Below are 12414 nucleotides of genomic sequence, written 5' to 3'. Positions count from 1 at the left end.
GCCCTACCCCGCGGCGGCCGGGCGCTTCGGTGCGGGCGCGGCGGGCGCGTTCGGCGCCGGGGGCGGCGCGGCGGGCGCCGTGCTGGGCATCGACAACGTGTGCGAGCTGGCGGCGCGGCTGCTCTTCAGCACCGTGGAGTGGGCGCGCCACGCGCCCTTCTTCCCCGAGCTGCCCGTGGCCGACCAGGTGGCGCTGCTGCGCCTCAGCTGGAGCGAGCTCTTCGTGCTGAACGCGGCGCAGGCTGCGCTGCCCCTGCACACGGCGCCGCTGCTGGCCGCCGCCGGTCTGCACGCCGCGCCCATGGCCGCCGAGCGCGCCGTGGCCTTCATGGACCAGGTGCGCGCCTTCCAGGAGCAGGTGGACAAGCTGGGCCGCCTGCAGGTCGACTCGGCCGAGTACGGCTGCCTCAAGGCCATCGCGCTCTTCACGCCCGGTGAGACGCGCTCCGATGCGCTCCGGCTCGAGCAGGCGGTCTCCGAGGCCGCGGGAGGGTGGGGGGCGACCCGGACCCTGACCCCGGCCCCCATAGCCCTCCACTCCCTGACCCTCGGGCTGCCGGACCTGGCGCCCTGCACATGCCTGAGCTTTGATGGGGGACAGTGGAGGAGGTGATGCAGGCAGGGTGGCCCCCTGATGCCCCCACCCCCCTGATCCCAGGTCTCCCTAAGAACCCAGAGCTGGGCCTGGACCCGTGACTCAAGTCCCCACAGCCTCTCTCCCTGATTCCCAGGCTCCCTGAGACTCCCACCTTCCACCCCCTCATCAAGGTGCTTTTCGTGCTGAGGGCAGAATGAGAGGTGGGGGGGGGATGCGGGAGGCAGGTCCCCGACATCTGGTTCTGGCCCGAAGTCCCTGATCTTTGTCCTCCCCAACTCCTGACCCTCTTCTGCTGCCCCAACTCCTGACCTTCCCTCTTACTGCGCAGCTGTGGAGGGCTGCCTGGCAGGGATACCCTGACAACTGGTTCTGGCCTCCCCTGAGCTTTCCACTCCTCGATTCCTGGGCCCCCAGACTTCTGACCCAGGGCTCCCAAACTGCCCCCGAGGCGGCCTCCCGGCAGGCAGCCGCGTCGTCTGGGAGTGCCTTGGGATTAGGCAGGGGCTGGTTTTGGAGTCCCTCCCACTGTGGGCAGGGCTAGGGCGGGGCTGTTCCAATACCTTCCTAGTCGTTAGTTAACTGGCTTAGTAAAGTCCTACCTTAGTCCAAAGACTGGTGGCATAGCTGGCTCTGCTCTCTGGAAGGTTCCGGATCCCACTAGGTGTCTTCATGGGGTCAGGAATGCAAGAACCAGACCCAGACCATTCTGAGAGGTGGCTTTCATTTGATAAATATGGCTTTGCCCCTCTTTCCGTCAGAATATTCTTTTTCTGCCTCATCCTTCACGGGGCTCCAATTTAGATGCTGTCACATTCACTGACACCCTAGGCCCCCCTGTCCGAATATTCTCTCTGGGCTTTGCCTTCTTTCCCAACTCCCCTCCCCAGCTTCTCTTCTCCTTGAGCCCGATTAGAACTTGTCACCCTGCCAAAGGCCTGTCTGAGCTTCTCTATCCTTTCTTGACACATCACTGCCCACCCTCCTGTGTTATTGTCCCCAGTTGAGGCCACCTAAGTCTCTCTTGAGGACTGACACTGCCTGAGATATCCTATTTGTGCCTCAGGCCTCCGTTTCCCACCTCCTGAGTGCCCCCCTCCCTCCACACCCTGAGAGCCCTGAGTGGTACCCCCCAGTCACCCCCTGGAGCCTTGCGTTTTCCTGCCACTTCCCACCCATCTGACCTTGCCCGTGTCTCCCCAGATGCCTGCGGCCTCTCGGACCCAGCACACGTGGAAAGCCTGCAGGAGAAGGCGCAGGTGGCCCTCACCGAGTACGTGCGGGCCCAGTACCCGTCCCAGCCGCAGCGTTTTGGGCGTCTGCTGCTGCGGCTCCCCGCCCTGCGTGCTGTCCCTGCCTCCCTCATCTCCCAGTTGTTTTTCATGCGCCTGGTGGGCAAGACGCCCATCGAGACGCTGATCCGAGACATGCTGCTGTCAGGAAGTACCTTCAACTGGCCTTATGGCTCAGGCCAGTGACTTCACGGGGCCCGGTGCGCTGTGGCTGGGTCTGCAGACCTCAAGGGATACGGATGCTTCGGCCTCGGGCGGGGCCCCCCAGCGGAGGACCCTGGCTTCTCTTCTCAGACTCCTATTTTTTAAAGACTGTGAAATGTTTGTCTTCTCTGTTTTTTAAATGATCATGAAACCAAAAAGAGAGTGCTTGTCCAGGCGCCAGCCCCGGCCTCCTCAGAACTCCTGGCCAAAATAAGAAGGGGAGGGACTGAGGGCTCCCCTCCTGGGACAGCCTGTAGCTCAGTGCCCCAAGCACGAACTTTTGGGACGGTGGGGGTTGGCTTCCCTGGTGTGATGGACAAAGGCCTGGTGGCTGGACTAGCTGGGCGGCCGCAGCCGGGCAGGGGTAGTATCTATCAGGCAGACCCTCTGGACACGTAATCCACGTTGGACACTACATGATGAATGAATCAAGGCCAATAATAAAGCTATTTCCTAACTGCACGGCCTCCATCATCTATCTTCCCGAGGGGAGGGGAGCATGGGGGGCGGCCTACCATGGCCACCTGCTCCCAGCCTCCTGGAACACCCACAGCCTAACGACAGCCCTACTTGATGTTTGTTTGTTTGTTTGTTTTGTACGGTTTTGTGGGAAACAAGCCGGGGGCGGGGAGGGGACCCCCGTGGTCAGCTAGTGAGTCCGTAGGAGCTGAGTACTAAATACTACAGATGGCTCGGGTTCAGATTCAGGCCCTGGCCTATGAAGGTAAGCCTCATAGATTCACACAGGCCCTGGACCAAACACCTTACTGTTAACCTTTGGTCAGCCTTTAATCATGGTGTCTGAGCCCTGGTGTCCTCTGGAGAAATATTCGGGGTGGTTCTGCCACCTGATCTCAGCCTAGACAGTGCCCACAGCAGTTGGTTCAGGGAGGGCACGGGGCCCAGAACCGGCCACTGAGACTTGATGGCGGGATTTGGAAGCTGTAACTGAAAGCAGAGCCAAAAGAGGAAGACCAACTTCACCCAGGATGCCTTTGAAGCCCCTGGATCAAGCCATTCCTGAAACCTTTCGGTGCATCCGTTCCACGATCTGAGATTTACTCTTTGGGGCCTGAGTCCGTCTGAGTTTGGTTTCTTCTCACATGTAACTGAAAAACTTTCAGAGATTGGCATTTGGAAGGTGGGACAGCTAAGGACAAACTGAAACGTGGACTTAGGTCGATGTGGGGAGAGGCAAGGCACCATGGACCTTGCCATCCTGGTCTCAGAAGTTTGTGGCCCGGCCCTGGTGGCAAAGGCGCCTGTGGGGTTGACTGCCGGGACTGCGGCTCTAGGGGTGGGTAGTTAGGGCCTAGATGGCAGAGGAAGGAGGGTGGCACTCTTGGCCCTGCTGAGGTCTTGTTGGGAAGACAAAGATGCCCCTGTGAAAACGGAGAAGAACTCTGGTCTTGCCCCACAGGCTGGGCCTGTGCTCAGCCCTTAAACCTCCTCCAAAAGGCTTCCCATTAGCACCCAGCCTCCTTCACATCCATATTGTTGGAGGCCTGGGAAGTTGAATCCGTCTCCTGTGGAATAAAGGATGGTCTCGTGGGTATGCTCTGCCCTCCGACGGGACTAAAGTAGGTACGGGATGGAGAGGATACTGGGCTCCCATCAGAGGGTGGGCTGTTTCGGCCCCGCGTCAGCATCTCCCATGATGTCCTGCAGGTGAGCGAATGTCCCTCCCGTTGGGCTGGACAGCGATGCTCTGTTAGATTCACAGGACATCTGAGAACTGAGCAGGACCATTCTGTCCGTCCTGCCCTCCAGTCCCTGGGCCAGAGACCTGGATGTCTGTCTCGGCCTGACTGCAGAACTCCTACTCCTCCTACAAAACCCCACCCATATGGCCCTTGAAGACGACATCTTGAGGCTCTGGTTAAGACTGTCATCCAGCCTTTTGTTATTCCTCTTACCACACCGGGCCCAGGCCCATGGTCCCTGAGCGTAGAAACTCCATGACTACTGGTTCTGGGACTGAGGACTCTGCGACTGAGTGGCTGACCCTGCCTTCCCTGCCTGTAGTATGCCTCCCTGATCGTCCCCATCACCCTTGCTCCCCTGGCACGCCAGCCCCCACCCACCCTACTCAGGGCCCGGCATGCGGTGGGCACCCTGCGACTCCCAGAGCCAGGCACAAGAGCTGTACTCACACAGTGCCTGGCATCAGTCACTGCCCGGCCTACAGTGCCCCAGTAGAAGTGGAGATTTTTAAGGGCTCATGTATCCGGGGTGGCCTCAGGGACTCCAGCAGGGCTCCTGGGCTGAGTCCGCCCCCTTCAGGAGGTCCCCAGTACTGCACCACATGAATTTTGTATCACGACCACCGAGCAAGACTAGGGAAGGTCCTCTGCCAGTCCTGCCTCTGTTACTGGACCTGCCGAGACTTGTGGCTCCTGGGGCTCCCCTAGACCAGGCCTGGCTGAGCAGGTGATGCCGGATGTCAGCCCCTCAGCTTCCCACCAGAAGACCACATGCGGTTCTTGGAGGAGAGGGAGCTCTCCGGACAGACAAGGGTTCACAGCCTGCCTGGACAAGTCTCTTTTCCAGAACCTTGAGTTTTTAACTCTGGGAAATGGAGTAACGATTGTTTTGGTGACAACTGAGTGAAATCAGGAATGTTAAACGGCTGTACACAGTAGGCATTTAATAAATGTTTATTACACTGGGATGGGAACGAGGAAAGACCTGCTTCCAGGGGATGGGCTGAGATCTGGGCTCAGGGGCCTGGGGTCCCAGAGGAGGTTCTGGGAAGGCTTCCCGGAAGAGGGGGCCATCAGAGCTAGGTCTCAAGGGCTGAGGCATTTGCAAAAGCTACCCCAGGAAGGGGTAGCAGCAGGAGCTAAGGCCAGGAGGTAGGAAGAGAGGCAAGGGCGGGGCGGCCCCCCCACCCCGATGTGTCCCTCTGCCTGTCTGCCGGGGCGCTCAGAAGTACACGGAACTCTTCTGGTCTCCTTGCTCGTCAAATTTCTGGATCTGTATCTTGAGGTGCCTTAGTTTGCCCTTCAGGTAGTGGCAGCGAGCCTGCTTGTCCAGGAAGCTGGGGTCCTGGGCAGGGCAAGAGCCAGGAAAGTCCTTGTAGCGGTCTGGCTTACGGCCCTCCGCTGCTCAACCCTCTGCCTTTTCCTCTCTGAGCCTCAGTTTTCTTTCCTCGAAACTGGGCACACTGAGCCTCATGGGAACGTCATGGGTGCAAAGCCCAGGCTGTGGGATTCAGGAGGCATGACTCACCGTCTGTTTCTTCTTAAATTCCCTCCAGACTCGGGCGGCAAGTTGGGCCTCCTTCTGCAAGTGGAAAGGGGAGGGTTGGGGTGGGGTGGCTCACAGAATGCTGAACCCCAGGAGGGATGGGGAAACTGAGGCTCAGATGGACAAAGTGACCCGTCTAGTGAGGACTTCAAGGGCTGACTTTGGCCCCCGTGCTGTGGTGCCCACCCAGCCTACAGGAGAAAGAGGCCCAGGGACCTGGACCCAGGGGGTGTCCCAGAGGCCAGGGTCCATCACCGGGAAGGGCTGTGGGGCAGGGGTTTCTCCCGCCGCTGACCTGGCTTCGGGGCCTCGGCAGTGAGTTCAGCAAGGTCTCCAGCTGTTGGAGTTTTGCCCGTGCACAGCCCACCTCTTGCTGGAGCTCCAATAACTCTGTGTACTGGTCCTGGAAGACTGCAACATAGCGGCTCCGTTCCCTCTCACTCCTCACTTGTGGGTACTTACTGCGGGGTTCAAGTGGGTCAGAGTATGAGTGTGAAGAACCCGTCCTGCTCCCCCAATCCGTTTAATTTGTTTTCCTTTGCCCATGTTGGGCTCCCTGTCCCCCACACCCCTTTTCTTTTCTCTTCTTACTATCTGGTAAACTTTTATCCACTTGTCAAAGCCCCAGCCTCAGTGCACCTTCCCTGTTCCCCGGCATCAGGAACAACGTGGGGGACACTCACAGCTCATAGTCGGGCACTGGGTGGGGCCTTGGCCTACGCCCCCCAGGGATGGCTTCAATAGGCTTCTTGGTGCCCAAGAGGGCCCGGGAGGGCAGCTCATCCTCAAACACAATCTTCTTGGGTCTGGCCCTGTGGGCTCCTGGTTGAGGCTCGCACAGAGCGCGGGGAGGGCTGGTTTCCTGGACTGGAGGCACCAGTCGCTGCAGGTGCCGCAGGAATCATGGTTTGGAGTTAACCAGGGTATGGGGAAGCCGGAATCCCTCAAACGGCGGGGAAGGAATCTTTTGCCTAGGTTCGGCCTGGGAGCCCTCCTCCCGTCCAGACTCACCGGGGGCCCAGGGCCAGGCGGGCGGGTCTGCAGATCCCCCCGATAGCCGCGGGTCTTGGGGCTCTCCCGGGTAGGCATCCGCCTCGGGGAGGCGCCGCTCGGGCGTCCCTGGGGCGGCGGGCGGGTCTTGCGAGGGACGCCGCGGCCCGCGCGTGGCGGGGGTGGTCGGCGAGCTGCCTGTGGACACGACAGAAGGACGCGCCTGGAGGCGGGCAAGGTCGGACGACGCACCGGCAGGTGGACCGGGAGCGGCCAACTCTCCGCGGACCCGCGAGCTCGCAGGCTCCGTTGCTATTTGCATAGACGCGCTCGATTGGCTCTCAGAGCAGCCCGCCCCTGGCTGCGTAACCCGGAAAAGCACTACGACCGTGACGTCACCGCGTACCCTGAGCCGGCCAGGCTCCAGTTAACCCCCGAGAAGCCGCAGCCTCGCCCACTACGGCGCGTGAAGCCTTCGGACACCGCCCCCGAGAAGCACCCCCCCCCCCGGGACCTCCGCTCCAGCGGCAGTCCGCAGGGACCGCTCCCGTCCGGGGTCACCTGTCCCAGCGTCCGGGTCTCCGAGCCTGGGTCCGCTCCCGGAGAGGCGCCTGAGTCCCGGTTGTGCATTAACTTCTAAGGCTGGACACAACCGGAGGGGTCGCTTCACAGGGCGGGGCGGGTCCTAGCGGGATTGGGCGGGGTGGGGGCGGGGCCCGGCGATGAGGGAAAAGGATCCTCCTTTGAATCGCAGGTTCGAGTCCAACCGAGCCGGTGACTCACCTCCGACTCTCAGTTTTTTTGGCCTGAAACACCGGTGGTTTTGGCAAACTTGTACTTATCTACTTACTCAGAAATTATATTTTAAAACTATTTCTCTAATCACTAGATTATTATTCTCTGACCCGATGTAAAAGAAATACTGGTTTTCCTACAACTTTTGTAACTCCAGTGCTATTATGGTTTCCCACAAGTATGTTTTCAGTTTTAAATCTTGACTCATCTGGTGAGAGAAAAAGCCCAGAAACGATTTGTCTGTTTTCTTGCAAATTTGTTGTTGTTGATTTTTGGGAGCTCTTTGTTTAGCAAGGATGGTGCTCAACCAAATAGTGTGTCTTTTCCTTTTACTATTATAAGCGAGGTCTTTCAATAAGTTTACTTTTTTTTCCCATGAGGGAAACTAAGTATTCGTAAGTCCTTTTCTGTTTTACTTAATTCTCTTAACTGAAACAGCTTTTTTATTTGGGTTTTTCATGTAGACAGTCGTATCATCCGCAAATAACTCTGCCTTTTTTTCTCATTTCTTCTTTCTTGTCTAGTTGTATTGACCAGCACTTCCAGACAAATCTCTGGGGGAGTTGGGTGAACTGTGGGCCTCCCCCCATCTCCCCCTTCCTCACTTTGATGGCAGAATTGCCTGTATTTATTCATTAAATTCAATGCTGTCTTTGGCTTGAGATTTTTCAGTTAAATGAGGGGAATATCTATCTTTGCCTAATGTTTATTGAGAGATGTTGAGTAATGGACACCGTACGGTCCAAAGTGCCATTGATTCACCCCACGATTTTGTTTCCTGATGTGTTAATGTGGCTATGTTGACCCATCTCTGCAACTTAGGTGTGAGCCTTCTTAAGATCTGGTTTTTCCCCCCCAATTTTATTTTTAAGTAATCTCTATACCCAGTGTGGGACTCGAACTCACAAACCTGAGATCAAGAGTTGCGTGCTCTACTGAGCCAACCAGGTGCTCCTTAAGATCTATTTAAAAAAAAATTTTTTTTTTCTAATGTTTATTTATTTTTGAGAAGAGAGAGACAGAGCATGAGCGGGGGAGGAGAGAGGAAGAGGGAGACACAGAAGCCGAAGCAGGCTCCAGGCTCCGAGCTGTCCGCACAGAGCCCGACACGGGGCTCAAACTCACGGACCGCGAGATCATGACCCGAGCTGAAGTTGGACGCTCAACCGACTGAGCCACCCTGGCGCCCCAATCATCTTCAGTTTCAAGGAAAGCCCAGCACTGACACTCCCTCCTCCAGGCCGACCTCCAGGCATAGCCCCATTTCTCCCCCACCCTCCCCTTGATCCCACAGGGCTGAAGGCACTGTTGGCCTTCGACTCTATCAGACCGGAGGCTCCTGGGGCTTCTTGGGACCTGGCCTTTTGCAGTGTGGGGTAGGTACCAGGGGGGGAATCCGAGGGGGGATGGTCCTCTGAGTCCCTTCCCAGACTGACCTTCCTCTCCGGCTCGTGCATCCTCTGTGGCTCTCAGGAACCTCCAAAGACCCTCCCATATTGTTGCCTAGCCCAAAGGGCACCCGTGAACACGGGTGGAGGGCAGACGGATGCGGGGGGCCAGCACAGGTCTTTATTTGAGTTTGGGCATGATGCGGATGAAGAGGACCATGCTGATGAAGATGAAGCAGACAATAACAAGCATGGCCCAGAGCAGCCAGTTGACCGACTTCTGCGTGTGTTGCTCCAGCCGCTCCGACTCCGTCTTCAGCTTCTCCAGGTTCTGGTCAGCCATCTTGAGTGAGTGCGACAGGGTCTGTGGGGCAGGTGGGGAGAGTGTCAGCGGGACTGCAGCCAAGCGTGGCCTCTCGCCACCACCCTGGGGTAAGTCCCCTCTTGGCCCTGGCTGGTACTGCGCCCTCTGCTGGGAAGTCCACTTTTGCCTTCTGTCAGACTCCTTGATCCAGCAAAGCCCTGGCCCCCATGCCCCTCTGCTGGGAAGCCTTGTCTGGCGTCCCAGGGCAGAGGCTGAAAAGGCCCCACAGTCCTCACACCTGGTTGTCCTTCTTAATGACGCTCTGGGCGGCCAGTGTGTTGGTCTTGAGGCTCCGGGCCAGGCCTAGCATCTCCTCTGCCAGCTTCTCCTGGAGGTTCTGATGTCGCTGCAGGACCAGATCTAGTTCGGCTGCCGACTGTTTCTCATCGCCTGGCCTGGGCCCTGCCACCCCACTGCCCTCACACGTGGGCGGACAGGCGGGCGTGGGATAGGAAGAGACCAACATGTTCCCAAGGAACCCAGAGGTTATGGCTCCGGCCACGGCCCTCCTTGGGCCTCAGTTTTCCCCTTCTTTACTTTGGCTTTTAGGAAGAACATCCCCACAAGTGGCTTCTGATCGATGGTTTAGATGCTTGTGGTGGCCCTCAGGGTTTGGTGCCTCAGTGGCCCAAGGTTCATCCAGCCCCCCCCCCCCCGGGGGGGGGGGGGGGGGGGGGGGGGGGGGGGGGGGGGGGGGGGGGGGGGGGGGGGGGCGCGGCCAGCTCGGGCTCGGTAAGTGAAAAAGGCCAAGCAGGAAGGAGGAGAGGATTGGTTTCCCGTTTTCCAACTTCCTGATCATCGCTTGTGCTGTGTCTGCTACTCATAATGTTGTTTCCTGTCTTGTCTGCTGCCCAGTGAGCTCCTGATCATGCTTCAAAGCTCTAGGTCAAATGCCCTCTCTTTTAAGAAGTTTTCCTTATCCTTATCTGGGCTCCCCCAGGCCCCAGGTCCCTCTGCTAGCCTAACCTGTGGGCTGGGTGTATCCGGCTTTATTTCCTCTGGGGCCCATCTCCTCTGTCCTGGCACCCCCATCAGGCTTAACTAGGTGATGCCCCTGGGGATGTGCTCCCTGGGCTGTGAAGACCGTGGAGGAGGCAGGTGAAAGAGGCAGCACATGTCTTGTCCCAGACAGTTAAGCCTCAAGTCCTGTTTTATTCAGGTTGACTCACCTCCAGCAGAGTCCTATGGGAAAAAGAGAGAGGTATGAAGTCACCTACCTGGTAATGCCCCCAAACTGTCCTTTCTGCTCTCGGAAACTCCCCACTCTTAGTCAGGGCCCTGGGCAAGTCCTATGACCTCTGTGCCTCAGTTTCTTCATATTGAGGGTTTACCTGACCCACGTAAAGTGTTCAAAAGGACACCTGTCATCCTATTTTACAGGTGAAAAAACTCGTCCACTTGTGGCAAGATGAGATAAACTCAGTCTGTCTGTGGCAAACTTGTCTATCTGTTGCTCTGGGCCAACTCTGGGGCTTAACGAGATAGGTGCCATTTTCGCCTTGTACCAAACTCCTAGATATCTAGCAAAGTCCTGTCTAGGCCCTTCTGTTGGGAAGCCTACTGTGGGCCCAGGGTGGAGGCTGTTGGGCCCCTTAGGGTCCCTGCACCTGCCAGGGTGGGGTTGTTCTGCTACGCACAGGCACTAATCTCCTGTCCCTGGCCAAAGGGTTCCCAGGGATCAGGGAGAAAGCCCTACCGTGCCTAGAAGCTCACTCCGCATTTCGCTGGTGTACCGTGCCCGGGACTGCAGATGCACTGTCTTCGTGGCGGGTACCCGCTCCTTGGCTGTGGTTGGTACACGGCCAGGGGCCAGGAACTGGTTGGCTAGTGCTTTCTCTGAGGAGGAGGTCTGCAGAAGAGGGAAAAGGGGTCACCGGACGGGCAGGTCCTGGGCAGGTGAGCATGATGAGGGCCGAGGAAGTAGAGTACCCCTGCTCACCAGCTTCTCTGCCTGCAGCATCCCCTTCAGGAAATCTACCTTGCGGGAATATTCATTGATCACCTCGGAGGCCGGTTTGCTGGAAGGTGAGAAGAGGAAAAAGAAAACCTGCTCACTGCCTCCAGTTCTGGGAAGGGTGTCAGCAGGGGCTGGAGCCCAGGGATTCCCCAACAGGGGCTGGCCTTCAGGCCTCGACTCCCATCCCTGATTTGAAGCCCCTGTAGCCGCCGGCACTCACCTTGCCTGGGTTTTCAGGGCCTGCAGCATGTCCTCGAGAGCTCCCACGTACTGGGGAGGGAAAGTGGGGTGTAAGCCTGGTTCCCCCCCCCCCCATCCTCCCACTAATAACGCTCAAAGGTGGGGTGGTCAGAGCCATCAAGGGGCGGGACCAGGACGGGGGCAGGACTGAAAAGGGAGGAGCCACGTCCCAGGGGGCGGGGCCAGCTGAGCTTCAGGGAAGAGGGCGGGAGCCGCAGGTGGACGTGGCGGAGCCGACCGGAAGGGGCGTGGCCAGAGCGGCTGTTGGGACTGGGGAGTCGGGCCCGGTGGCCGTCAGCCCCGTAGGCCGCCTTCTGGGAGTCGAGTTGTACTCGGAAGTACAGGTTTCCCTCACCTTTTCCAGACGCCACTCGTCCGGGTCCCTCTTCTCCGCTGCCATCGTTTCGCAGCGGCAGAGCAGCCGCACCAGGTTCAGCTCCAGCCTCGACGCTGCCATCCCCTCTCGGCGGTAGCCGGTCCCTTCCGCCGGCGCCATCTTGGAAAAGGTCGGAAGCGCCCTCGTTTTGACCTCTTCCGGTCGCGTCGGCCGCTCGCTCGCTGTTCCATCTTTGTTTGGGGCGGAAGTAACGTCTTATTTCAAGGAGGGGCGCTGTGCTGTCCATGTTTATTCAGGACTGAATCGCTTTTTTTTTTTTTTCCCCCCTCGCAGGCGTCTTAGCTCTTCCGGGAGGGTTGAAAGGACCGGATCCTTCAGGTCCATGTGCAATATACGTCCTCTGCTTATTCTTTTCTTTCTGATCGGAATTCCTTCCCCCACACCCACTCCTGTTTGGGTTCTTCTCATACTGAGCTCTTCCGTATCCAGGCAGCCTTCCCGGTTCTTCCTGGGGTACGGCCCTGGGACTAAGGAATCCAAGGCTTAGGGGCCCATCCAGTTTGTGATTATGTTCTTCCGGGTCTGACGCTGACTCAGACTTGAGCGAGGTTTAATTTTTCTGGGCTCGGTTCCTCCTTTGGGTGGAACTTTGGGTGGTGTGACAAAGCCTGCCTCCAGGGGAACATTAGCTAGCCCTGGGGTGAGAGGTGGGGCGGGGTCGCCCCTAACCCACCAGGCCTCATGGAGAGAACCCCACCTGGGTCCCCAGCCCTCCAGCTGAAGCCCATCCTGTGAGCTCCTCCCACCCCAGGCTTGCAGACCGGGCGAGGAGGGGGGACTTTAGAGGGACTAGGGCCTGGCATGCAGCCCTCATCCATCTTCCCACTCCTCACGTCACTTGTGTCCTGGTCACACCTGTGGGCCTGGTGTTCTCGAGAAATACTATGGAGGAGAGGAAACCCAGGGTAGATGAAGGAATCCAGGGGGCAGATGAGGCAGGTTC

General features: G+C 58.3%; 3 protein-coding genes across 3 annotated transcripts; 1 reads left to right on the top strand and 2 right to left on the bottom strand.

Annotated features, from left to right (window-relative positions):
* Position 1: 1 nt before the first annotated feature.
* NR2F6 (nuclear receptor subfamily 2 group F member 6) lies at positions 2–2553 on the top strand (the record flags this gene model as incomplete). The annotated part of the gene is made up of 2 exons (XM_040445549.1): positions 2–434; positions 1799–2553. Coding segments are annotated over 2 exons (708 nt in total), but the record flags the coding sequence as incomplete, so codon positions are not given.
* A 2170-nt stretch (positions 2554–4723) lies between these two features.
* OCEL1 (occludin/ELL domain containing 1) lies at positions 4724–7024 on the bottom strand. The gene is made up of 6 exons (XM_040444851.1): positions 6892–7024; positions 6352–6528; positions 6024–6223; positions 5636–5801; positions 5323–5376; positions 4724–5139 (listed from the first exon to the last, which is right to left on the bottom strand). Exons 1-6 carry the CDS (start codon positions 6958–6960, stop codon positions 5017–5019), a joined length of 789 nt encoding a protein of 262 aa, XP_040300785.1. The 5' UTR covers positions 6961–7024; the 3' UTR covers positions 4724–5016.
* Positions 7025–8672: 1648 nt separating this feature from the next.
* Positions 8673–11592, bottom strand: USE1 (unconventional SNARE in the ER 1). The gene is made up of 6 exons (XM_040444850.1): positions 11430–11592; positions 11055–11104; positions 10817–10895; positions 10573–10726; positions 9116–9327; positions 8673–8877 (listed from the first exon to the last, which is right to left on the bottom strand). Exons 1-6 carry the CDS (start codon positions 11568–11570, stop codon positions 8695–8697), a joined length of 819 nt encoding a protein of 272 aa, XP_040300784.1. The 5' UTR covers positions 11571–11592; the 3' UTR covers positions 8673–8694.
* Positions 11593–12414: the final 822 nt, after the last annotated feature.

Source organism: Herpailurus yagouaroundi, unplaced genomic scaffold, assembly GCF_014898765.1.
Source record: "Herpailurus yagouaroundi ecotype Mexico unplaced genomic scaffold, PumYag 193, whole genome shotgun sequence".
NCBI lineage: Eukaryota > Metazoa > Chordata > Mammalia > Carnivora > Felidae > Herpailurus > Herpailurus yagouaroundi.
This window is presented reverse-complemented; position numbering and strand designations above follow the sequence as displayed.